This window comes from Strix uralensis, chromosome 5 (assembly GCF_047716275.1).
Source record: "Strix uralensis isolate ZFMK-TIS-50842 chromosome 5, bStrUra1, whole genome shotgun sequence".
Lineage (NCBI taxonomy): Eukaryota > Metazoa > Chordata > Aves > Strigiformes > Strigidae > Strix > Strix uralensis.
Window position 1 is genome coordinate 75,553,938 of NC_133976.1, and position 25,575 is coordinate 75,579,512.

The 25,575-nt window shown below is 37.5% G+C and overlaps 1 protein-coding gene across 2 annotated transcripts in view; it reads right to left on the reverse strand.

Annotated features, from left to right (window-relative positions):
* Nucleotides 1-21,129: 21,129 nt before the first annotated feature.
* The window catches only part of MTPN (myotrophin), a 41,808-nt gene continuing 37,362 nt past the window's right edge, over nucleotides 21,130-25,575 (reverse strand). Inside the window, exons 4-5 of one of the 2 annotated variants that reach the window (XR_012629312.1) lie at nucleotides 23,393-24,379; nucleotides 21,130-23,328 (exon numbers count right to left, since the gene is read on the reverse strand). Coding sequence is in view for 1 of the 2 variants with exons in the window: in XM_074871766.1 (XP_074727867.1) it covers nucleotides 24,293-24,379 (87 nt within the window). In the remaining variant the exon portion in view is untranslated. Of the gene's footprint in view, nucleotides 24,380-25,575 lie in introns of both variants that reach the window. The other variant, XM_074871766.1, reaches the window with a different exon arrangement.

A 25,575-nucleotide genomic window follows, 5' to 3' on the forward strand; every position in this document is an offset into this window, starting at 1 on the left:
CTGCTGGCATACTTCTTTCATCATGTGATCGGATTTGCCTGGTCAGGCTGTAAACTTTTAGGTGCAGGGACACCCACACTCTTATTCTGCTCATGAACCACGTCTAGCAACAGTTGGGGGGGCCCTCTGCGTCTGCGAAGAGCCCCCAGGAGCTGCTGTAACTAAGTCAGTGCATGTGTTGGTTTGAATGTTCTGTTTCTCTTTAGCAGCAGCAAGTCCAGCAGCGGCAGCAGTGGGATGTTGCTTAGGCTGAGCATCCTCTGAAGCTGTTAATACCAAAGTAGAGGAGAAAACAAGTTTAGGGATAAATGAACTTTCATCTTCACAAGTTCGTGGCAGGGAAGGAAGGAACAGCAACTGAAGTGGATGAGGTACTGAGATCTTCCAAAGACATGGAGATCTAGGCCCAGAAAAATGTTTGGATTACCAAAAAGTAACTTTGTGATGGTCCCAGAGCAGACCTCAAAACTAGGTGCCCAGACTTCTTGTACAGGCCCTGGTAAGCTCAGTAGCTCTCTGTAATTCTTTTCTTTAAGGCACTGTGAAGAGGAGGTTAGTATCATTATTCCCCGCTTACAAACGAGGAAGCTGAGGCACAAGGAAGAGACATGGCCACGCCAAATATGCAGCCTGATCCAGCTACAAGATTGCTTGAGCTGCTTCTATTCTCTCGTGCAAACAAAGGAGAGAACCACGCTGTTCGGGGTTAGGCACACACAACCCAAACTAGCTTTAGTTGGTTCTTCAGCAACAAAAACTGCAATGCCTTCAGTACTGCTAATCTTTTCTGAAAGGTATGTTTGAAGAGATGGGTAAAATGTTTTCTAAAATCAACTGAGTGCATTAAGAAAGGAAAAAAATAAGCTCTGGGACATACAAATTTCCAACCACATCAGAAACAGAGCTAATACTTCTACATCAGCTGGGAAGGGGTGGAGTACAGTCCTGCTATGAGATAGTGTTGTTATGATATTTAATTTAACAGTTTCAAAGAGAAATGGAAAGTAAAGTGTTTTCATTTAGTCCATGGTTTTATTCTGCAGCAATGCTATGAACATAGTAATTCCCAAGCTTGTCCTAATTTCCCTGCAGAGTTGTGGTTTAGAGGTTAGAGATGGAGAGTTTAGGGATGGAGAGCTGCTTGGTGCAAACTGTTCTTTCACCAGATTCTGGGTGTTGCTGGTCTCTATTGTACTGGTTGTTTGGTTTCACCTACCTCTTATCAGAAGAGCGTTATCTACTCTGGCAGTATATGTAGATGTATAAACAGGATCAGAACTTTCAAAAATAGTGTTCTTGATTTTTTTTTTCCAGTATGCATGCTGAAAGATACAGATACATTTCTGACTTCTAGTGCAAGTCAGCTGATTCAGAACTGAAGACAGGCTTTCACTAGAACATTTAACCTTCAAAACCACCATTATATCAGTGTCATTTCATTGTCCTAGGATATCTTCCAGAATATGTGTTTTTGAAGTTACGCATATATATATATATATACACACTCATACACACAGACTTTTTTCTTAGAAGGGGTTCCCTATCTACATGCTGTATATATGCCAGGAAAAGCATTCATTAGTGAAGATGCAAGTGTTGAAAAATGAATGGAAAATGAGGAAAATCGAAAATGCCTTCATTGCTAGGGCTCCACTGCTTAAAACCAAGCTGGAAGAAGGGTATCAGTTTCCAGGCAATGTTAATGGTGCAGAAAAGGGTGTCTTATGTGAAAGGACTCTGGGGAGCAGCAGCAGTGTTGGAGAGGCAATGATGTTGCCTCTTCTAAAACCTCTCGACCTAAATCACAACTGTTTTAATGTCTGTAACAGATTCTGCAGTCGGGACAGGAATGAACAACCTACTCACTGTTTACATCCCCTGAAGGTACTAGGGCAAACAACTCATTTTAATGTGATTTCCCCTATAAACGTATAACCTTGGACAAGGATGTTACATACATCACGTTACTCCCACAGAGAGATGTTGTGATAGTGACATGCTAATTCTGCCAGGGAGATGCTGAATCCATTTTTTAGGAAAACAAAGGGAGAAGTAATTGCACAATATGCAAAGGCTTTTGTAACTTTCTTTAAAGACTGAGGAATCCCCAGGGTTTTATTTAAGCAGGGAAACAATAGGCAAAGCCATTTGAAATGCACAGAGGTATCAGTGCAGAATGGGAAATGAACTAGCAGTAGCTATAGGTCAGTGAAGGTTGCAACTGGAAAAAAAAGAAAAAGGAAAACGCAGATAATTATCCTTTCTTTCCTAATTAACCCTTGCTTTCAGTTTCTGCCCAGCTTTCCAGCCCTGAGGGAGAAAGCGTTTGCAAGGCAGATGCCAGGTGATCCAGTTCAAGGTGTCCCATCACTTCTGAAGCACAAGCAAGTTGCCTGAACTTGAGAATAAGTTGGCAGCTACAATAAAATCTGCTGTCACTTGTTATTTTTAGGTTAAGGGAACAAGATACGTGACCACAAAGGAAACTCCACCTGCACGCTTCTCTTCTAAGGCTGAGGACACTTTTTTTTGTCTTAAAAGGTGCCACTCCCCTATGTAAGATAATTTTGACAGGCTTTCAGAAAGTCAAGCTGCCCTCTGCAAGCCTGTGCAAACTCTCTACTGAGTAATACTGAAACTTAAGTTTAGAAGCTAGTTCTTACTGGTCTTCTTAAAAGACAACCTCTAGAACAGAGCTTTTCTATGCTTTTTAACTGACCTCTATCTTTCTTTCTTTTAAATGGTCCTATCTAGCCAAACCACTGAGTTTTTTACTTACATGGAAGAGAAATTTCTGTCTGGCATTCTCTAAAAAAACATCGAAGCCTTCTCCAGAAAGGGTAACAGGCAAATGTGACTCATAATTTACCAAATCCATGTTAGGGAGGAACCAGCTATCCTGCAGGAAAAGGAGCTGTCATAGGTTGATCTAATTCCCACTAATTCCAGTCAGTGCGTAAAATCTTCCAGCACCACCAGAGTTGGATTCTGAATCAGAAGAAAAAGGGGTTTTCATGTTGCACCCAGCCCCTGACTTCATAACATGGAAATAAGTCTTACATGTCACAGAACATCAGAAAGAATAGCTTGAACAGGACATGAGGCAAGCAATGCTACAAGCTCTTTACAGCTGTCTACTTCTCAATCATTCCTCCCAGCCAAAGCCTCCTGGAAAAATTTAAATCTCTTTGCCATAGCTTAGACATATATTCTACAGAGCAGAAAGAATGATGGGAAAATTAAATCCACACATTAGACTAAAGCGTTTCCCTGCTCAAGGAAGATGTGTTACATCCACAGCAGAAGAACAAGAAGCAATTGATCACTATGCATCACAGGACAGGATGGAGTTGCTGAATTAGTATTGAGCTGGAGTGTTCCTTCTCCTGCTAGGAAGCAAAGCTGCATTTCACAGATGTCATTTAAAATGAGACACAAGATTTGTATTCATCTGCAGATCAGGTCTTTAATGACATTCACTTTCCTGGTCTATAAGTCACAATGAAATGACTAGAGCTCTCCAGCAGCCAGTATATTAGCTCCTCAGCCACAGACCTTCCAAACATCAAATGCAAAGTGCACAGCAAAGCACCCTCTTGCTTTCCCTTATCATCACTGATTCACTTGAGATATGGGACATACTGTCACCCACAAAGCCATGAAAATTGTGGAACTGGTGTGTGACCGGAAAGAGCTGCTGCAGAGTTGGGATACTGCCAGAGGCTTTGTGTCTTTGAAAAGTTCTCCACTTGCCTGAAGTCTTCACTAGAGAAATAAATGGTGTTATTCAAAATGCTGTCCAAGGGAAGCCCTTTCCTAAGACTAAGGCCCTCTTTGCAAATAAGAGTTTGTTGCAAAATAAACCGAGATAAAAAACATAAAAAGCAAAAAAAAAAACCCTGAACTAGCTCATGTGGCTGTGGTTGTATGACCTTGTATGGGACTTCATGTTAGAGAGCTCTTAGTTCTTCTAGTGCTCCAGACTGATTATTTTAGGTAAAAACTAAAAAATAACGCAATAGGAAGATTAATTCAAGTTGCACCTTAATCCTTATCTTTCCTGATTTTGAGTGATTTACCAATGTTCTTCAATGCTCTGTTTAGGTGCTCCGATTGAGTATCTAAATGTCATACTTGTTTGCTGAATCAAAGTGTTGTCTCTAATCCATACTTAGCCTGCAACCACTTTAATAATAGCACTTAAATAATTCATCGTGCACCAGCACAGAGGCTTCATATGATCCATTTTGGAGGTGTCTCCCAGAGTCACACAGTCCAACCCGCTCCTTTGCAACAGCCCTGGTGTTGCTGGCCATCAGGAGCCAACAGTGTTGCCCGGCATCCTTCCCAAAAAGTCAAGAGTTTTCACGGGCTCAGACGCTCAGCAGCTTTATAGTCTTCTCCTTAATCTGTCAGACAAGCACCAATGTCTGACCAGAGAAGGGAGCAGGACTAGACAACTTGGGGCAGAGAAAAGAGCAGAATTATGGGAGCCCTAAACAAGACTATTTTAAGGTTTTACCTTAGAAAGTTCTGCCTCTTTCCATTTCAGTCTTCCATGATGTGTTCTGAAGCTCCTAGGTGTGACTGACTCATGGAAAGGGACAGCCAGGTTACCTAAAATGTTTTGAAACTGGCTTTTAAGTCATTCATAAACATTTAATATTGTAACTAATGACAATGGCTAAACTCAAAAGGAGCTTTATCCACTGTTCCAAAAAGCAAAGCAAGGAGACAGCAAAATGAAGCTGGTTAATTTTTAAATAACTTTTTTTGCCATAGCTGTTTGCTCTTGTTAAACTTATTTCTAGCGTTGGCTGAAATACATACAAAATAAGCGATACTATTTCTAGCCAAGCCAAAAATACCTGGAAACCAAAGCTTACCAAGCAACACTGTTCTCATTAAGTTCAGATGAAGATTAAAATCAGATTCAGCTTTTAGGAACCTTACTTAATCTCCAAACCTAACAAATCTCACAAAGTTTATTCATTATCAGATATTCTACTCAAAACCATGGCAGTGGTGAAATGTCATGAAAAGACAACCCAAGATCCATCTTGCATAGAAAAATACCTGGCACTGCAAATATAGAGATTCGTCTCCAGATCAAAGTATGAGTTGCTTTAAATGTAGGTTAGTAATAGAGCCCATGTGGTTTTTCACACAATTAACAGAGTTGTAGAAATAAAGTAAAATCTTGAAGTCAGTTTTTGTTTTCCTTTTCCTTGTTTTAGTAACCATGGGTATGAGATCTCTCAGACACTTTGAGAAGTAATCCAGACTTCTTTCACCTATGTGGGAATAAGAATAATCAAAGGAACACCCAGGGAAATAATAATAACAATAACAATAATGGCTTTTTCAATATTGTATCTTTTTAAAAGGAAGAAATCCTAAAGCTCTGAGGTATTCTGAAGTTTCCTCTTGCCTTCCCCCCTCCCCACTTGTTTCTTTTAGTTATATCAAAAATGTCCATTTCAGCAGGTAGGACAGTTTACCTTCCCCTAAAGCTCGGTAACCTAGTGAGCTTTTTGCCCTTGAGGTATAGGACGTCCCTTCTTCAGCTTCAGTCTTACTTAATGTCTTTTACTGCTCCCACAGAGGTCTTCTGCAAAAGCAAACTAAATGCCTCCAAGCTAACAGGAAACAAAAACCCTAGCTTGGGATAAACAAGGTACCTATGGTACCTTTGAGATTTTCTGTGTGTGTTTTTAAGAGGTCTCTCTAAAAATGAAAATGGCATATCTCATAACTGAAACAAAGAACTTTCACTTCAGATCCATCAGACATTTAATATCACAGCATTAACTATTCATTATGAGGATATATGGAACAGTTCAATAAATGATGAAATAATTTCTCAAGACACCAAACCAAGAATGCTGTAAAAAACATTCTCTTACACAGATCAGCCACTGACTTACAAGTCTGCTGTCAAAGACCAAAATGCTCTCAGCTCACTGAAGACTGTATGTGTATATCTAGGGTCTCATAACCATTTTCTCCCAGGTTATGAGAAATGGGTTTCCCATTTTTCTCTTTTCCTCTCCTTTTTTCCCCATCTCTCCATTGATCCTCATCTCCTTTGTCAGCCTCAGAATGAAGAAATCTGTAATAAAAATGACACTGAGAGCCAGATGATTCAGATCATTCGCTGCCGATTCAGATCATATCATGTATGGCATGGAACATGTACGCTAAAAAGCTGTATTTTATCACATCGAGAGATTACAGTTGTCACAGGCAAGTACAGCACAGAGGATCATTATTCTAGGAAGGAATATGTTACAGCAATGATGCTGTTAGGTGTTGAAACAAGTGTTTTATGTGTTACCAGCTGACAAGTGAGGTGAGAAGATGCTTAAAATTAAGTAGTTAAAAGTCTTGCAGATTCAAATCTTTATCATGTTTCCAGGCATTCTTCGTGCTGTAATTATTTGTAACTTAATATCTTTTGTAGCTTAATAAAAACCTAGTAAGTGTAGAAGAAAAGGTGTAGATTTGCTTGCAACACAATAAAGTTAAGAATTAACTGATATTTTGTTGCAAATACAGGAGAAATGACCTTTCTGATTATTCACAGCTCATCTTTTTCTCCCTGATAATGTAGAAATAGCTCAAGGAATCCACTTTTAACGTTGATCTGCTTATTCATATTGGAGCCCCTTGAGGACAAGATATTTATTTGCAACCAGGGTTGCTCTTCAGGTTTTTGTATTGTCTTATTATTTAAGAAACAAAATATCCAGAAACCTCTGGGTTTGCTTACACCTCACTTTCTTGTCCCTCCAGCAGACATTGGGGTGGTTGAAGTCTCCCAAGAGGACCACAGTCTTGATCATGAGGTTTCTTCCAGTTGCCTGAAGAAGGCCTCACCTACTTCTTCCTGATCAGATGGGCTGCAGCAGACACACACCACATCATTGCCCATGTTGATCTCTAATCCTGACCCATAAACTCTTGACTGGCTCATCAGCCATCCTATGGCAGAGCTGCAGGCATTCCCCCTGCTCGCTCACATAAAAGGCAATTTCCCACCTCACCATACTGGTCTGTTCTTCCTAAAAAGCCAGTACCCATCCATTGCAACACATCCCTGTGAGCCCACTGAAATCATAGCTCTGCAACTACTCACAGACGTCAAGTTCCTCATGTTCACTCCCCCTGCTGCCTAGAGTTCCTCTGGAGTTACCAGGTTTAATTTCCAGCACTAATACCTCTGCAAATAATTTGCAACCCATCTCTGAAATGTGTGTACTCTTCTGTGTTTGCTCTTCTCCTGAGAGTACCTGGATAACTAACACTGAATCAGAGTGGCCACACGCACCTTCCCCTCCACCAGAGCAATGGTATTGCAGTTACAGAAATTTATTTCTTACACATTATCGTACACCTGTTCCAATAGAACTGTGTTTTCCCAAAGAGGTCCAAAGAGATGCTTTTGTAAGCCTCTTCTGACTATTTTTGCCTCCTCTTGCGTTTTTATGCGAGTCTTAGAACATAATCTTTGAAAAGAATTTGTATAGCCCCTTAGACAAATCTCTGGTCACTCTACAGAATTAGGCAGATGACTGCAGCCCCTCAAACCACTGTGGTTTGCCAAAGTCCTGTTCAATGGCTGAGCTATAAAAACAGACCAGAGGCGGGGTCCTGGCCACTTGCAGTTGCAAAGTGATATTTAAAGTCATTGGTGTGATTGTTTCATCTGTAAAATGGACAACCTAGATTAAAACTGGAAGCATATGTTTGACTGACTCAGCATGATTTGCACCACTGTAGCCCATTTACAAAGGACTTCTTTCTCAGCTGGAGCAGTGGGATTGTTCTCTAATCATCTAATTATAGCCTGCATTTGACTTGAAGACCTGAAAGGAAAGTACACCATCCTGCAGCACATGAAGAAAAACTAGGATAATCAGGAAGAATCTTACAAATTGTTCCTTTTCTGTGTGTATGAATTCAAACTATAAACAGATGAAATGATAGCACTACCTCAAAATGCAACACATAATCTGAATTACCCTATGGGCCTAAGGGACCTCAGGAGATCTAGCCCACCCTTCATGAGAAACTTCAGGCTACAGGCTGATAGCAGATGCAGCTTTGCATCCAGGAGGGATGTGATCACTAATGGACATATTCAGCCATCAAAGCTGATGAAGTACAACTTGCCATATCAGAGCTTTTGCTGGTTTTATGGGTTTTTTTTGCTCAGGGTGATGGCTGGACTGATACAAAGGATAGCTCTCATACTGTAGCTGTATTCACTCTTGCTGCATTTTACTAGTATAGCAGATGAGTAGCTCCAGTAATATAGACAGGTCCTGCAGTTAAAATGATCATCTGGTTTCACAATTGAAAAATGTAAAGGTTACATGCAGACCATGCTGGTTTTCTTTTATTTGCTCATCATTTGTTACAAATAAAAAGACAATAATAATATTGATTTTGTACCTTAAACACAATTGAGTAATAGAAGATAAATTATCCTGAAATGACATTTTTTGCAAGTCAGGGGACAATAGCCTCATAGCAGAGAGGAAAAAGTCTATTACCATCAAAATATGTTTATCAAGGGATACTACAATACCCAGGCCATGTTATTTCAAATTAATGGGGACTGTAAACACACTTTTCTTGATATATCTTATTTGTATCTGCTGAAGTCATATACAGCTGTAAAGCATCACCAGAAGTGGTACTCTGCAGAGAAATCTCTGATTAAGAAGCTGCAGTATTTTCATCATTTCAATTAACTAAAATAAATGGGGAAAATCTCTAATGCCAGTTGGCAAGCAGTATAAATCCCATTTTCCTGGGAGTAAAGATCCATTAATCATCGTTGTTACACCATGAAGGAAACTAAAACGTATTAAAAAAAAAAGAAGCAGCCCTATCTAGACCTGTATAATTACAGAAGCACAACCTTAGTACTGTGGATGCAGTTAAATATGAAACTAGTGAAAATGGGCTAGTGATGTCAGACATAATTTCTAAGTGGTAATGGAAATAAACTGTACTGTTATAAGCCATTTTCACACTACAGTACTAATACAGAAGTGTGAACACAAATAAAAAGAAGGTATTACACTTTTAATTGAATTAATTACAGCAGCATGTAACCTGTGCCTATGTAAGGCATCAGAACTAGACTTCGATTGAACAGCTTTGTGATTTTGACACTGTTCAACATCCAACATGGGTCTCAGGGTAATTTTTTTATATTTTTCAGGCTATTTGTGATCTTTTTTCATAGACTGAGCTGTTACAGATACTCAGCAGTATTCTGCATAGTAGTCAGTGCTAGGATCAATGCAAAGAGTTGCAGGTGATGTGTCCTTGGAAAAAAGAAAAAACACCCAAGTGTTTTTTTAAGGTTTTCTTTTTAGAATTTCAAGCCTTTGTTATTTTTCTTACTGAAGTCTGTTCTTTTTCAATAAGCTGTACAGAGAGGTTGCCTTCAATGCACAATATCTGATGAAAACAACTATAGAGAATGCTGACTCAGTTGCAGAGGACACCATATCCAAATTCATCTTTTAAATCACCCAGAAATCACACATTCTCAATGACTAAAAATGTTTAAATCCACATATAAATTGCATAAATATTTATTCCTTGTATGCATTTTGTTAGACAGGTATTTTAATGCTTTTTTTTTTAGCTATACTTATTTGTATTAAACATATATAACCCCTCAAGTAGATGAAACTTCACAGAATCGCAGGCCAAGGAGGTTGGAAAAAGTGATCTAGACCTCATCTTAGGTTTAAAGAGATTTACATGAATAATTTCAGACAAAAATAATTTCCCCTTATATCTGTTTTTAAAAGCATTTATTGATGAAACTCCATAGACTCTCAGAAATCAGTTTCAGAACCTCACTATTTCTTGATGTCAGATGCCTCATTATAGTTTATACCCATTTTATCTTGTCCACCACAGTCAACGGAGAAAGATGGCTTCCAGTCCTCTTTGTGAGAGTGTTTTACATATTAGGAGGTCTGTTATTGCATCTGTTTTCTGGACCTTTGATCACTCTTGCTGCTCTCTTCTGTTTGTGTGAAGAATGTTCAGAGTTTATCATACTGAAATTCAGGACTTTTGATCTCTCAAAGCTATTTGAAGTAGCAGCAGGTGTAAAACATCAGCTTGCTATAGACTTTTTACCTGTTTGCATTGTATCACAGAAGAAAAGAGATGCCAGCCAGTCTTTGGCCAAGGCTTCTGGACTCCATCATAATGCATTTCATAGGTTTTGCAGCAGCAAGCTCCAGTGGAGCTTCAGCCAGAATTTGGAGACATGATTTTTCCTATTTCTGCCCTTGACCATGATGCTTTTGTCTTGAAGTGTCTGCTTCCTCGTATAACCTCCCACAGGCAAAACAGTGCCTAAGAACCAGGCATTACTAATTATATTTTTCAGCTGTTTGCCAATGCTATCATCGTAGTGGTGAACTCTAGAAAAGATTACACACCATTCAGTGTTTGTTCATATTCTAAAGGACTGTCTAGTATATTCACAGAATGTTGATAAATAATTGAAATACAGACAGTCTGATGGCTTGTCACAGGCTGTTTGAACTGTCAGACTGTTGGCAAACCTCAGGTTTTCAGTTGCAGTGGATTTCTGAAAAATATTGCAGACACGCAAGTTCACTCCATTCCTGAGCCTGCATTATTAACGATCTCTCCAAACTTAGTTTAGATGGAGATGAAGTCATGTATTGAAGTTGCCTTAACAGTAGCTGGTAATTTGTTGTTTGTTACAAGAGGCAGGGGCAGGCAATCGATTAATTCATTCAGAAAAGGAATCAATTACTCCCCTAAGCATATGCTTACCCTTGTAAAGAGCAGTTTACAGAGTAGGATGCTTCACAAGGGCTTTGGGGAAAAATAGAACTTCTGGCTGGATTTTAATTGCCTGTCTATTTATGTGTTTGGGATGCTTGCATCCTGTTTCTTCTGAAGTTAGAGTCCAGAGCCCTGAAGGACTGCAATGCTACAAGATCATTACCAATTGTTAAGGGACTATGCTTTCTAAAAAAAAAAAAAAAAAAGGGCACATATTGTTTCTTCTCTATTGCCCCTGCCCCTGCCCCCCCTCCCAACATCCAACTGATTTTCGAGAAACTTCTAGATAGAAAATGTTTAAACTTTCCAAAGACTTTTTAAAACCTTCACAAGAAGCTATTGAAGAAACCTGGCAACCAGCACAGGGAAAAGTCATGCACAGTTTAAAACCCAAACGAGAGAAAATTAGACATAAGTGGCTATTTCTCACTGTTGACAGAGGTTAATACTAGAGTGACCTAGGGTCCAGCCTTAGGACTGGACTGAGGACATTCAAGACATGTATTAAAGAACTGAAAGGGAAGGTGAACAGCAAGGTGACTATATGCCCTTGATTATTCTAGATTCTTGTGGCCAGTAAGGATTACAGGAAACTTTGGAAAGACCTAGAAAGCCTGGAGAATGTGCCAGATGCATTGAATCCAGATAGCTATGTACCATTTTTGTCACTGCTGTAAATTAAGAAAAAACTTTGCTGCTTGTCCCTAAGAACAGCTAAAATATTGTCTCAGGCTTATCATATTTTTATTATTGCTGTTAGGCTGTTTTCTGCTGTTTCAGCTCTATTCAGGAACAGGTGAGCATTAGTGCTAATGCAGGAAAAGAGGCTGGGGCTCAGCCCAAGACGGGGGCAGGGGTGTGTGTGATAATCCTCTTCAGCAGCATTTGCTACTTTAACAGTTCCATCAAACTGCAGTGTAAGTGATTTGTCCAAAGATCAAACAAAATCTGTCACATAAGGAAATCACCTCTCCTGAATCTGGAGACAGCCACTTAATCATTTGGAACATCCTTCTTCTCAGCAATGGAAAGCAATGAACAGCAATAATCTATTGGCTGTCCACTGTGTCTTTCTATACTGTGGATATCTGTAATTCTCCCACTTCTGCTGCAATGACAGCAGCACACTTGTAAAAGCCATGACAGCTTACACCACTGTATCTCATACCAGTTGCATAAGGATCCTTCACACCAGACCCCAATACATTACCCTTTGAATAGAGATTTTCCTCCTCATCTGCTGTAGTTCACAGAACCTCATCAACCAAGGCCTGCAAGATTATATACTAAAAAGATGTTTAACAGTGCTTAAAGCAAACCTAGAGGTGACAGCTGTGAAAAATGAAGCAATTTGCAGCCAACCTACACAGGCACTCCTGCCCCTGCTAGCTAGAAAGATGGGGAGCTGCCTCAGGGACAGGAGAACCCAAAGCTTTGTCACACCAGATTAGTTAACCTTCAGCCAAGTAGATTTGTACTTCCCAACCTCTATCAGGATTGCTCATTACAAAATAGAAAGAGTTGAGTGCTTATTTTGTCAAAATTTACATTTATTATTTCTGTATTAAGGATTATTGGATTGGGTGACTGCTTCTCAAACTTTTCTGTATAAGGAGTCTACACCAAAACAGAAGAAAGCTTCACAACTTTCAACCAGCTGTAAATAAATGGAACTTGGTCATTCCCAGTGAGAAGAGATACAGAGCCTGAAAGTGTAGAAAGCCTCTGGAAAAATAGTGCTTGGTAATTGTTGTTCACTTATATACTGCCAATATTAAACACACTTTTGCATTTTAGAAGGGCTGCTGTGTTTGTCTATTTCAGGAATAAACATTACAACTGCTTTCCTGTGCTTTTTGCAACACTATATTTCACAATGCTATTTCAACCCTGCAGAATATAGTGGTTTTACAGTTCAAGATTAAATAATAGCACCATTTAGAAAGCAAGTATCGAGCCAAAGAACTTCAAAGTTGCAACATTCACTTAGTCAAGCTTTTGTGTATTCAAAAATCACAAAAAAAAACTAAATGAAAAAGCATAATCCATTCATTTGAAAACAGGTTCTAATTAATATCTTCAAGTTTAGACTTATTTCTTTTGCTCTCTCCCAAATTACAGCATTAAAGATACCCCAAACCTTTTTCAACTCTCATTATACTGAGCTAATGCCCTCTGGTGCAGAACTACCCGACTGTGTAGTTTATTAGTGAATGCATTGCAATAGACATTGTTTTCCTTTCCTACAGAATAAAAGCTCTTTCTGCTGCCCTGGCCATAAAGATAGCTTTGCTGTAAGAATCATAGATATAAATGCTGGCCATATTTTGCCATTTTATATGGTTTTTTTAAGTGTTGTTGCAATGCATACTTTACATTATTTTTGCTCTTTCTTCACATTGCCTGATAATTTTCTATGTTCCCTAATAACACTAAAAATGTCCTGCTTTGCCCCTTTTATATATATTACCTTTAGAGATCTTCTCTGCAGCTGTCACTTTCCAACATCATTTCACCCCAAATTCATCAATTTTTAATCAGAGAGAAAGAAATGGTTTGCACCCTTTCCCCAAGCCAGGAAGACCATGTTTATTTCTGCGTTCCCAGTTCTCACAGGTCTGAGTGAGACTCAGTTTCCTTCAATCTTACATTTTCATTCCTTGATTAGCAGGTACAATGCATACAGCTGAATGACTGCAGTCCTGGTACAATCCTTAGTTCTGGAAGGACATTTATTCTCAGTGACAAGTCACAAGTCCTGAAAAAGTGATATTCAGTCTAACCACCACCTACAAAGTGCAACTACTTTGACAATATAGCTATTTGCATTGCATGCAATCCTGCATGCTTCTTCACCTTCTTGTCTTTTGTTTGTTGAAAATTCCTCCCTGCCACTGGCTCTACTGTTTAACCACATTTTATTTTCCAGCCAAATAATATTTCTTGCCACACAAGCAGGACAAATTCAGAATTCTTCAACTTGGTAGCAATATCCTGGGCTGCTGTACTACATAGTGCTTGAACCTGTAAGTATTTTCTACTTTTCATCATCTCTTTCCAGAGGGAAATTATAATTGGCAAGATCACACCCAATTTTTCAAGGAGTGACCTGCTAAATACCCATGAAACAGAAGGATGCACAGATTTTCTGGGGGTTCAGATTATTTATATGTTGGAGAACTAAAAAAAAAATAAATCAAACGTCTTTATTTTTTCCCACTCTGTATACTTATTAGCTATGTTGTATCAGCCTGAGTTCCTTTACTGCAAAAGTAACTTGTTGCAGGAACAACATTCAAAGCTCAAGGTTAGCTTTACAAAAGCTAAACACTGCAAATGAAAACAATGAAAACTATTTAACACTCTCCCCAATATTTTTCTCTAATATTTCTGAATAAAGGGAAGCACTACCTCTCACAGAAATCAAATAGAAAAGATCAAAGTTTTTGAGAAGACCTGCCTCCTGTGGTCACTTGACCTGGCTATCAATTGAAACAATCTCATGTGGAAATACTTGCCTGAAGACACTGGAAAATAGAGAGTAGACTGCTAATCCACAAACCTCTGAGACCTAATATTACATATTTCTTTGGTGTAGTCACATAACTTTGGGCAAACTGGTTTTAAAATGCTACCAGTACTGGCATAGGTATGGAGACAAGACATTCTATACACTACTGTATCAAAACACAGATAAACTGAGTACATTGCAATTCTCAGCTTGGACGTTAATCTCCCAACTATCTGAGGCAGGAACACAGAGCTCATTTTTGCTGGTTTTTTTTGTCGGTTGGGTTTTGGTTTTGTTTTTTGTTTGTGGTTTTTTGTTTTGCCTTTGCAAAGGAAGTAGAAGATTCCCATGGCTATTTCCATACCTGCTTATTACCTGCCACTCAAAACCAAGTACACAAATTTAACTCCTCATTACAAAGGAAGTGTTTGGATCAAACTGCTCCAAGTTCTTCAGTTCTGAGGAGGAAATTCTTATTAAGTATCAGTTGTGATAAAGATGTCTGATGTGATCCATTTATGTAGAATTCAACTGACAAGAGTTTCATCAATTCTTGCTGCTATTCTAACCCTGCCAAAGATACACTGATGAAGGTATCAATTTTTAATTACAAACTTGTATCAAAGTCCAGGGATCAGGGAAATTCCTACCTCTTATTAGCTGGTGATCAATGCTCCACGAGTAAGATAAATTACCCTCTCTCTTTCTCTCTCTCTCTGAAAAGAAAGCGAAGTAACTAAGAAAAAAAAGATCAACTTCTATATTAGATGTTACTCTACCTACTTATACAGAAGTTTCCCCCCAGGCTACAAGTGATTATTCTGTTTTAATCAAAGAGCATACAAAGCATACATCCCAGCTTTAAAACACAGAACTGAGAGATAGAATAATCAATTAATCTACCTTTATGAGAAAAAAGCTGACTGAATTTCTCATTATGACAAAAGAAAGCCTGAAAAAACCTCAACTTCTGATAACGTTAAAGAGTGACAATGTTTCTTACTATTAACCTGACAAAAAATAAATTTAATTTCAAAACTTCTCTAAGATAAGCTTTATATTTTTATTTAGTCAAATACCTTAATAGGTTGACTCTCTTACTTGCTATTAGCCTTTATCACTGCTGCTCTTACACTAAATAAAACTGAAGAAACAACTTGCTGCCCTCTCAGTATGTGTCTACAGCAAGTATTGTTGCTTTTCTTAATATGACTGCTGTCAGGAATGACAAAGGCAGCTTTAGACTGCTGGTTTCACCCATCAGCTTTTTAACAGCAGAACACAGAACATTTGAAAAAATATTCTAAATCCTCAGTAAATGAATGAGACATGACCAATCAGTAGGTGCATCCTAGCACATATACCTACTATCTAGCAATGGTTTGAACATTTCCTTGGGAGAGGATCCAGTAGAACACAGTTCTTTCTGTAGTAAGTTGAGAGGTCAAACTCCTGTTACCTCTTTTAAATCATCATTTCCTCTCTCTGGTAAACTGTCACTACATGACAAGAACAAAAAAATTGGTTGAAACCTTTCAAAAAAGGTGACAGTTTTCTGACTAGATGGCCATAAAATTTTCAATGGGTTTTCACAGCCACTAGTTGGAAAAATGCATTTGGAAGTCCACAATGTGTCGCAGCTGTTCTCTGCAGTGAAAATGCTTGTGCAAGTTTCAGTCACTGGGATTATGGATTATATGTCACAAATGCACATACAAATCTTATTCATTAAGATACCAAACGCTTGGGAAAAGAGGCTGGTTTGTTGAACAAAAACTGAATGTAATACCTTTGTCTTAGAACCTCAACAACTATTGCCCTCCACTCCTGCAGTCTGAAGCTCCTAGAACTTGGTTTATAATTGTTACTAAAGAGTGCTTTGTCTCTAATGGAAATTGTGAAGAAATGAGGTCAAAATAGGAAATGGTCTATGAAAAACTCCTCAGTCACTACAGGATCTTATTTTTATATCCATCACTTGCCCACCTTATTTGTTGGTATCAAATTCTAAAATACTGCAAAGCCTACTCCAGCTCCTCTCTGGATTCTAGGTCTGTGTTTTTACCCTTCTGCATTACAGTTGGTCTTTTAAATCCTGATCTTCACTACACCATTTCCTCTAGTTAATTAAAAGATGTCTGTTGCTGAGTCATCCTGCTATTAAAATGTCTAATCTTGGAGGGGTGCATTTGCCCAAGCATATTTTGAATTATGCTGTATCACAACTAACAAGAAAATTGGAGTCACAAGGCCAACTACACTGTAAAAAGCAGTAGAACCACAACACACATGATGGCTTCTATTTCTGCCAGCAGCATGATATAACCACCAACAGTTCAGTATATAAATTAAGTACCTAGCAGGTTTAAGAAAATTATCTTGCTCCCAAGGTTGAAACAAAATAAAGTAATTTACATTCTTCCTACCAATATGTAGCATTACAAGGGAAGCAGTCAAAAGGGCACCAAGAACTCAAACAATATACAGGTTAAAACATGTATGTTACATCCACATTATTTCAGGGTAGGACCATGGATGTCTGCGGCATCACTGATACTACTGTATTTTGCAACCACTTGTCTTCCAGTAGTTTTCAGGAAAAAAAGCAAGGAGAAAGTAATTCATATTATTCCAATTCTACAACTACTCAGAGTATACCCGATGTGAAGAAAAGCAGTAAGGAGATAAAGCATCTGATAAAAAAAGAAATAGGACATACTACTACAATATTTAAAGTGGAGAACAAGCCCGTAGTAGCAAGAAAGTAGAATGGAAAAAGTATTTAATTTCTCTTTGATCTCTCCTCCTGTGATTTTAATTCCCCCTTTCCTATTATAGATGACAGACAGCCTTAGACAGAATAGCTTCTAGTAACATCTACAAATGGGTTCTTTCTACTTTCTAGGCACCTATTAAAAAGAGAAAGTTGCAATAAGGGTAAAGTACAGCTTTTGAAATCTGTGCATTCAGGAAGGACAGAAAAATGAGAGAATGGGAGCACGTGTCAGCTCTGGCATGTGGAGGACAAGGGCAGTTGACAGAATGTGATCTTTAGAAACCACTCAGATTTTGACATTAATTTATAGTATGTTTCGCTGTCTGTACATCTCTAAATCTCACCTCTGACAGTAAAAAAACCCTTCAATACCAACCTCTGAGCTTTTCAAACTGGGAACAAGGGAATTTTCCCCAAAGCGTGCAATTTTACTTTTTTTTTTTAACAGACCAGAGAATGGCCAATATATATTCAGCTGTTTATAGGGAGAACACAGCCTTAGCAGCACCTCCTTATGAAGTATACAGGTTATGAAGCATACAGGTTATGAAGCTTTATTGCTGTAGGCTGGGTCTTTTTTCTTTTGAGTCATTGTTTAACATGGCTTTGTAAATATTTAAATTTATAGCTATCTTCAGAGATGTCATTAATTTATAAGCTTGGGTTTTGTTCTTACATTTTAAACTTCTGACACTAGAAATTGATGTGCTTCCCATCTGTTTCATCTCTCTCTAAATAAGCTCTCCTGTGCTTTTGAGGTTATTGACACTGACTGCAAAACACACAAAAAAACCCTTTAAGGTGTATCAGGTCCTGAGAGATAATCCTTCAATCATCTTACAGTCTAAGTGCACAAAAAAAAAAAAGAGGGAAAGAAATTAAGTTTTCCTGTCAAGAAGTGAAATACAGATAGGTTTGTACATGGTCACAAAAGAAATCTGTTGCATTGATCCCAGTTCTAAGAATATCTCAACCGATTTCTCAAAAACTTGACCATTTCCTCTCATATTCTATTTTTGCCTACTGTTCAGGATTTGTCTATATGTAGATATTGGTATAAAGTGTAGGACTAGCTTTTCACAGCAATTTTCTCAAAGTATAGTTGGGAAGTATCCTTGAAGCACAACTGTTCCTATATAACAGATAAGAACACACAAACATTTGCTACATTTTTTATTTCAAAACAATGTAAAAGATACATTTCTGCTGTAAAAGGTAGTTATACCTTTGCTTTATGCAAAGGAGCAACGACAGAAAACTCAAAAGCATTCTTGGTTTAGGAAGCTTCCTAAAGCACATGCAAGACAAAAAAACTGAACAAAATAAGACATATACAAGTAGCAAGAATAAACTTAGGGAAAGACTTTTGGAACGCAACATTAGAATTTATTTGCTCTTTCTAGAAGTCTACCATGTTACGATGGCCATAGCTCATCCACTACAATGACAAATTACTGTAACAGTCTTTAAGAATGGCAGCTATCCTCTCTCTTCACATGCTAAGAGCTAGATACTGGGAAGTTTTCTGCATTGCAGAAACTGAATTAGGTAATAACCCCATTCAGATACCTGTCTTTATCTTAGTTCTAATTAAACCTCTACATCTGCCCTGTGCCACAGTGGACTGTAGCATGAAGCTCAATTAGGAGACACTACAAAAGTCTAGGGCATCTTGCAGCTCTCCCAGGGATATCACCATTCTAAACAGAAACCAAGTTGAATCATTACATAGGGACATGCAAATACTGATCTGGTTTGGTAGCTGCACTGAGAAATTGGCCAAAAAAAGAGAAAACATTTTGTGTTGACCCAGAACATTATTTGTCAGTTTTTCACTGAAAATAAATAAAACATAAATGGGTGGAAGGATTTTTTTTTTGGTCACAGTATGCTATCACTCTTTAAAATAAAAGGATACATTTCCTATTTAAAAGTGTATTCCAAAAAGAAAGGCAAACTATAACTTCATTTCCATGAAAAGTTACTTACTTCTCAAGACATCCCACCTCCAAACACTTTTGAGGCAATATAGTTAAACATTGATCCAACTAGAAAATGGTTTCTTTTACTTTGAATCAAAAGCTTTGGTGAACAAATTGAAGCTTCTTCTGAATGTACTGAGGAATTACTTTCAATTAGAAGAAAATGCTTAGAAACATATAAATGAATGTTTCAAAGGCAAGTAATTTTATATAGGCACCAAACTTGAAAAATTATTTTTGAGACTGAGTTTTGGTTCTGTCAAATTTATGCTTAGCTTGAGATAACTGAAAGAAATTTTCTGTTAATGAATTGTAGGTTTGATAGATGAATCGAGACATGCATTCTATTGTGGTTTTGGCACAATGTCCTGCCTCTCAGCTTTAATGGCCACGAGATGAACCTCAGTTCAGGAAAAGGAAAGCCTCTATTCTTAATTTTGAAATGTTGCAAAATGATATGGAAAACAGGAACTCACTGAAAAGTACAAAATAATCCTGTATTCTGTAGCAGCCCGCCATATCCTGAAAACAGAGACATTCTCCAGGACACGGGAGAACACAGATGTGCACACAGGTGCTTTCTAAGTGCAATCTGAAGAGTGAAGAATCAAAAGATTCCAGAACTTCTTTTTGAAGGAAGGTTCTCCAAATTAATATTACATCACAATAGCAAGCAGTGGTACCTAAATGCAGCTTTTCCTAGTATGAAATTATTAGAGACATTGTTTTGACTGCTAAGGCAGGGAGAGGAGCGCTGCTCGCAGGAAAAAAAATGTTCATTCACTTCCCGAGCAGGCAAACACTACATGCTTTTGAAACCTTTCAGTGTACTACATGAAACAAAGTGCTTCCCAAACAACTCATCTAGTAAGGTTATGTCATAACTTAGTTGAAAGCTGTTCCAAGATGTCAGATTATGAATAAAACAAGAATATATTGATGAGAGCTTTGAGAATGTTTCTCTGTTTTGAGAAAATTATAATGAAGTGATGCAATTAAAACAATTGCTTTCTTGGGCCAACTTCCTTTTGGAAGGGAACTGAGAAATCCACTTGTTCTAAAAGATCACCCATAGACAAATATTAAGAAAAGTCTTCACATGAATAGATGAATTCAGTTAGCCAGTCACTGAGGAATGCAAGTGAAAGGAATTTACATTCCGAACTTTAGCTAGTATTTCTTCCTACAGAACTGTCCATTAAAAAAAACAAACAAAAAACCAGTAAGATCAACACAGGAACTGAAGTACACACATCAGTTGCCACTGGCCATCACACTATTTGAACACGCCCTTTTCTCTAACATTTGACTGAAAGGTTGTGCATACAGCATTAAAGTCCCTGTTTTCAAAGTTTAGCACAGAAAAACAAATTAATTTTCTTTTGAAATATTTTTTCCATATTTATAGTTTTTCCACTGTGACACCTTCCTGTTTTTTCTTTAAACATGTATATTTTAAAATAAATCATATCAAACAATTCAAGTAATTGGATCTAAATCTCTACTGACAAGCAAAGTTATAAAGGAAGTTCTGACAAAGTCACTGTAAAGATGCAACAAGAATAATGAATACACATTTCTATGCCATCTTATACTTCAGCTGTGCTTTCTGTAAATAACTGTTTCAAATTCTTTGATGGAAGCAAAGGAGAGAATAAATTGCTTTAGTCTTCACAGGTAACGTCAGGAACATCCCTTTACCTACAGACTCTCAGAATTTAACATAAGAGATTTTCAACATTATGCATTACCATTTAAGCAGGAAATGTAGACTACAAGAGCACAGAATAAAAACCTCTTTTAAATTGACATAATTTAAAAACCAAACAACTTCATATATTTAGTTCTCAAAGCAGATTCCATTCCACGTTTAAGTCTTACGTACCTGAACATTTTAATCACTGTACATGTGAGCTGGAGCTTAGATGCCTTCCAGGCAAATAAAAGAGTTGTAGCCAGATCTTAATAAAACACAGGAGCAGAAAGGGAAATAAAACTCTACATTCTTATATCGCACAATTCAAGTTTATTCCATTCATTCTTGCAACACAAACTTAAAAATACAGTATCATTTAGCATTTGGATGTCTATGAACCATGATAATAATGAACCCAACTGTGTCAAAACAGTTAACAATGGTGAAAAGAAGTCAAATATCAAAATGCACAAAGCACTAATTTTCTTCTGTCACTGCGTAGAAAGATGATTGTTTATCCATTTACAAAATATAATTAAGACAAGTTCATTTTGAAATTTTGCATGCAACACTGCAATTGCTTGACCTAGGACACTCCATTCTTACCAGCCTCTTCTACAAATAATTCAATGTTATGTTCAAGGATAAAGTTCCATTTAACTGCTGTACTCCTTTTCCCATTTGCTCCCCCTTAAGAAAAAGGAACAGGGGGTACAAAATCCAAAATATACTTAAGGTTATAACTTACTCAGCACAAATTTCAAAGGAAAAGTTTTAAGAACCTAAGAAAGATTTCCAAAGTATATGTGATTCCAGTCTGACAAAGTATTTAAATTCTGTTTATAGAATGTAAAATATTTTACAGTTTGGTGTTTTCATCTAGTTAGGACGTACTCAAAGATAGAGGCAGCCACCCATTATTTTTTCCCCACAATATAGCTAACAAGGGAACAAATGAACAAGCCCAGTTTTTAGATAATTACAAAAACACAAGCTTTTATTATTACTTTTTTTTAAACCCTGGGCAAAATGATCAAATCACCTTTTATGTAGTGCAAAAAGCAAAATTTTTCTTCTTTATGAGCCAAACATTAAATGCCATCTTTTAACTATCTCAAAAGGCAGCTTGGGTATATATTACAGCCAAATTAACACTTGTCTCACTGAAGTTCGTCTGCATTTTTTTTTTCTCAAGTGAAGCAAGAAAAAATAAGGTGTCCACATAATTGTAGAAAAAGGGAGGCAAAATTGCCTCAGTGAATAACCAGAGGAGTTAGTACAAAGATGTTGTTTCTTTACTATAATGCTCACTTAAATGAGTTGAAGGGAACGGCAGGAAGGAATAGAGAAAAAAACACCAAAAAAAAGACTATGGCCAGACAACTCGACACTAATCAACACAAAAAACTTGAATAATCAAGTTTTTCCACATAAAAACAGATTGCAGTTTTCTAGACTAGTATTTTATTAGCTAAGTATTTAATAGCATAATATGGAGGCAAATTTATGCCAAAGATGGTTACTTTCATAGATGAATAAAGAGTTAAACCTATAGTCTGTGTTCACACTATTACAATGACATGACAATCCAGCACTGATCAAAGATTAAAGAATTATCTTTAAATAGTCATTAAAAGCACTGTTCACCAAACATGCTTTTTTATCAGCAGCTCACCAATTGATTTATCACTGATTTCCAACCTTTCTGCTCTTCCTTGCCACCCATCTCCAACGAGCAAAGAGTAATTGCACTGTACAGTTTATGGCCAGAGTTGATTGTTTTCTTCATTGTTTTTCTTATGGGATGTGTACATGTAAATCAGTTTCTGCTCTCATTTTACAGTCTAAATACAAGGCTTTTTATAGCAGAGACATTCAATCACAATATGCAACATGATTCAAGTAAAACTAAGTCTCCATTAAATACAAGTGGTAGTCACCAGCCTACTTCTACATATCCTCTTAATTTCAACAGTGATATCAAAATAATATCGGCTACTTTTGTTTAAGAATTCAGCATGAGACTTTATATACATTTGTTTTTTGTATTGTTCATGTTATCAGAAAGTTTGACATCTATATTCCAAAAAAGAGGAAGATGTATAGTTTGTGGTATACACTTTTCTGCTATAAAACCAGTTTTCAGTAATCAGCAGCCTAATTAAAATTTTCAAGATGAAAGCCAGAAGCTCAGACATTTCTGAGGACCATAAGATGTGACAGGAATCCCTACAACATCATTAAATACCTTCCCATGAATCATCAAGGCTGTCATAGTACTGTCATACTTACTGGTATAGTAAATCTTACCTAGAAGTCGGTGGTTAATGTGGTGTGGTTGCACTGGGAACTTTCAGAACAAGCCCCATGCCTTAATGAAATTTAAGAGGTTCATTTGGTGAACAATGAAAATGATTCAAAGATATGCACAATTAAAAGTTTTTTTTTCCTCCAGTAGTTAGAGCAAGTTAAGACTTCTACTTGTACATCTTCCTGTTCCTAACACCTGAACTTAGAAGGCTTACATGTACTTTAGAAGTTTACCAGAGAAGTTTAGCAACAATATTCACCTGATATGAATGTCTAAATAATTACCATTCATTTTCCACATGTGACTAGATTATTCCTACATAGCAAACAGCCTGTAGCTTTTGCACATGTCTATACATTTTATGCTGACATGGTGAGTAAAGAAATTCCATCTTACAATCCTTTTGGAAACAACTACAGTGACATTTCGAACTCTCTCAAAAACAGTTGCTTAGAACATCTGCCCTGGACTAGAACAAACATGGGAAAGAAACCTCAAATTCAAGCATCCAAAAGTACCTTGGCAGATATTCTGGAGTGTATCATGTCTCAACTGATCTTTCCTGATTTACTCAAGAGTCAGAAAAACATTAGTGTGACATCCAATTAGTCAATATAAAGAACAGCTCCAATAACTAGTATCAAAAGTCCTCAAAACTGCAACATAAGCTTTAGGCAGAATAATAAAGCTACCCACAGAGAGAAGAGAGAAAAGCAATCCAGCCACCTACATTACTACACTTCAGATTATGGCAGACACTAATAGCATGGGACTATTGTCTCCTTCACAATTAGTTTCAGGTACATAGCACAGTACTTCCATCTAAAGGAATCCTTCAACGAAAATCTTAGTACTAACCTAGGAGGTTTACAAGCCAAAAATTCAAGATCATGGTCTGTCTTCCTTCTTCCATTTTCAGTAGAAATGGGAAGAGATTGTGCACTGAAAAGAGATTGTCCCACTAGAGGGACACTGTTCATAATAGTTTTCAACCCTCTCCAAACAGATTATCTTTGATACAAGCCCCTAACTAGTCTGATTCATAAAGAATTTCCCTCCCCCCAAAGTATTTAGCTGAAGAAGCTGGAAGATGCAAAGAGTGACAGACAGGCAGCAGTGTGAGGCCACAGGAGAGACACTTAAGATATCAGTCCATCCGTCACTGAAGAAGAGTTTTGATTGCCTGGTTGTCAGTGGCTTCAAAGGCAGTTAGTCCATCTGGGCCTTTCACAGACTTATCAGCACCCTGTAAAGACATTGAGAAGGACTGTCAATTCATAAAGCCAGGCTGTATTAGTATTAAGTGTGTCACAACAGTTACTTACCTTGGATAATTATATTGATTACATACAGTTTTTTAGTGCAGTGCATTGTTTTCATTTAGGAACCAAACAGGCAAGATTTACATACAAAACTATTCAGCACACAGGTAATTTAAGTTTCGAACTTTATACTGTGGAACTGGAAAAAAGTCACTAACTTTTGTCATAAGTAACAGGTGGATAGAAAGGATAAACAGAAATGCACCAACTAGACAAACTGCAGAACAGTAAGCATGAACCCAGCCTCAGTGCCAGAATTATGGAAGTTGAGCAAAAGAAAGGAAGCAAAGAGTGATCAACTAGTCATGTTTGTTCTGAGCACTATGCAGTCATATACATAAAATGGAAAAGCCAGACTAAATTGTATATAGGGTAGTTAAAGGGATAAAAGTTAGAGAACACACGACTGACTACAGAGATAGAGAGATGTTTTCTGAAAATGAGATTCCAGAATAACTTCTTGAAAGATATGTAAGTCTCACTTTAAAATATGTGTATTTGCTCAATCAAGTGACAGGAAAAATATTGTGGGTACAGACACACTTTGTCAAGAGCATGTACTGCAGAGGTTTGTCTTTATGCATAAACTCTCTATAGAATAAGTACAAATCTCTTCTCACATTACAAGGAAGGAAGGAAGTGCACAGATTAATAGTTACTATTGAAGACACCTAATAGTTTCCTAAGAACATAATGGACCTAATTACCAGAGCTTCTTTACCAATAAAAGTTTATACACATAAAACTCCACTAAACTTCCATATATGATACCATGTTTGTTCACAAGACAACTAACTCTCAGCCCACTAAACTTCCCATTGTAACTGTTTCTAACAATCTGATAAACTGGATCTGATATTACCATGATTTGCTGCCAGTACTACTTTTCACAAGATAGAATATTGCCCTCTTTGAAATTTCTACTCTTTTTACTTGTAAATATTCGATCTGCCATCCTAAAAAGATGGTTTTATAGCGGTTTTTAAGGCAGCAATGCCCATCTTGTGGTCCACTGGCCAAACTGACCCTGCTGGAGCTGTTCATCTCTCTTGCAGTCCCTAGAGACCCTCAGTGCAAGGCATGAGCTGAACAGACTTGTTTAGTGGCAGTCAGCTGCGGG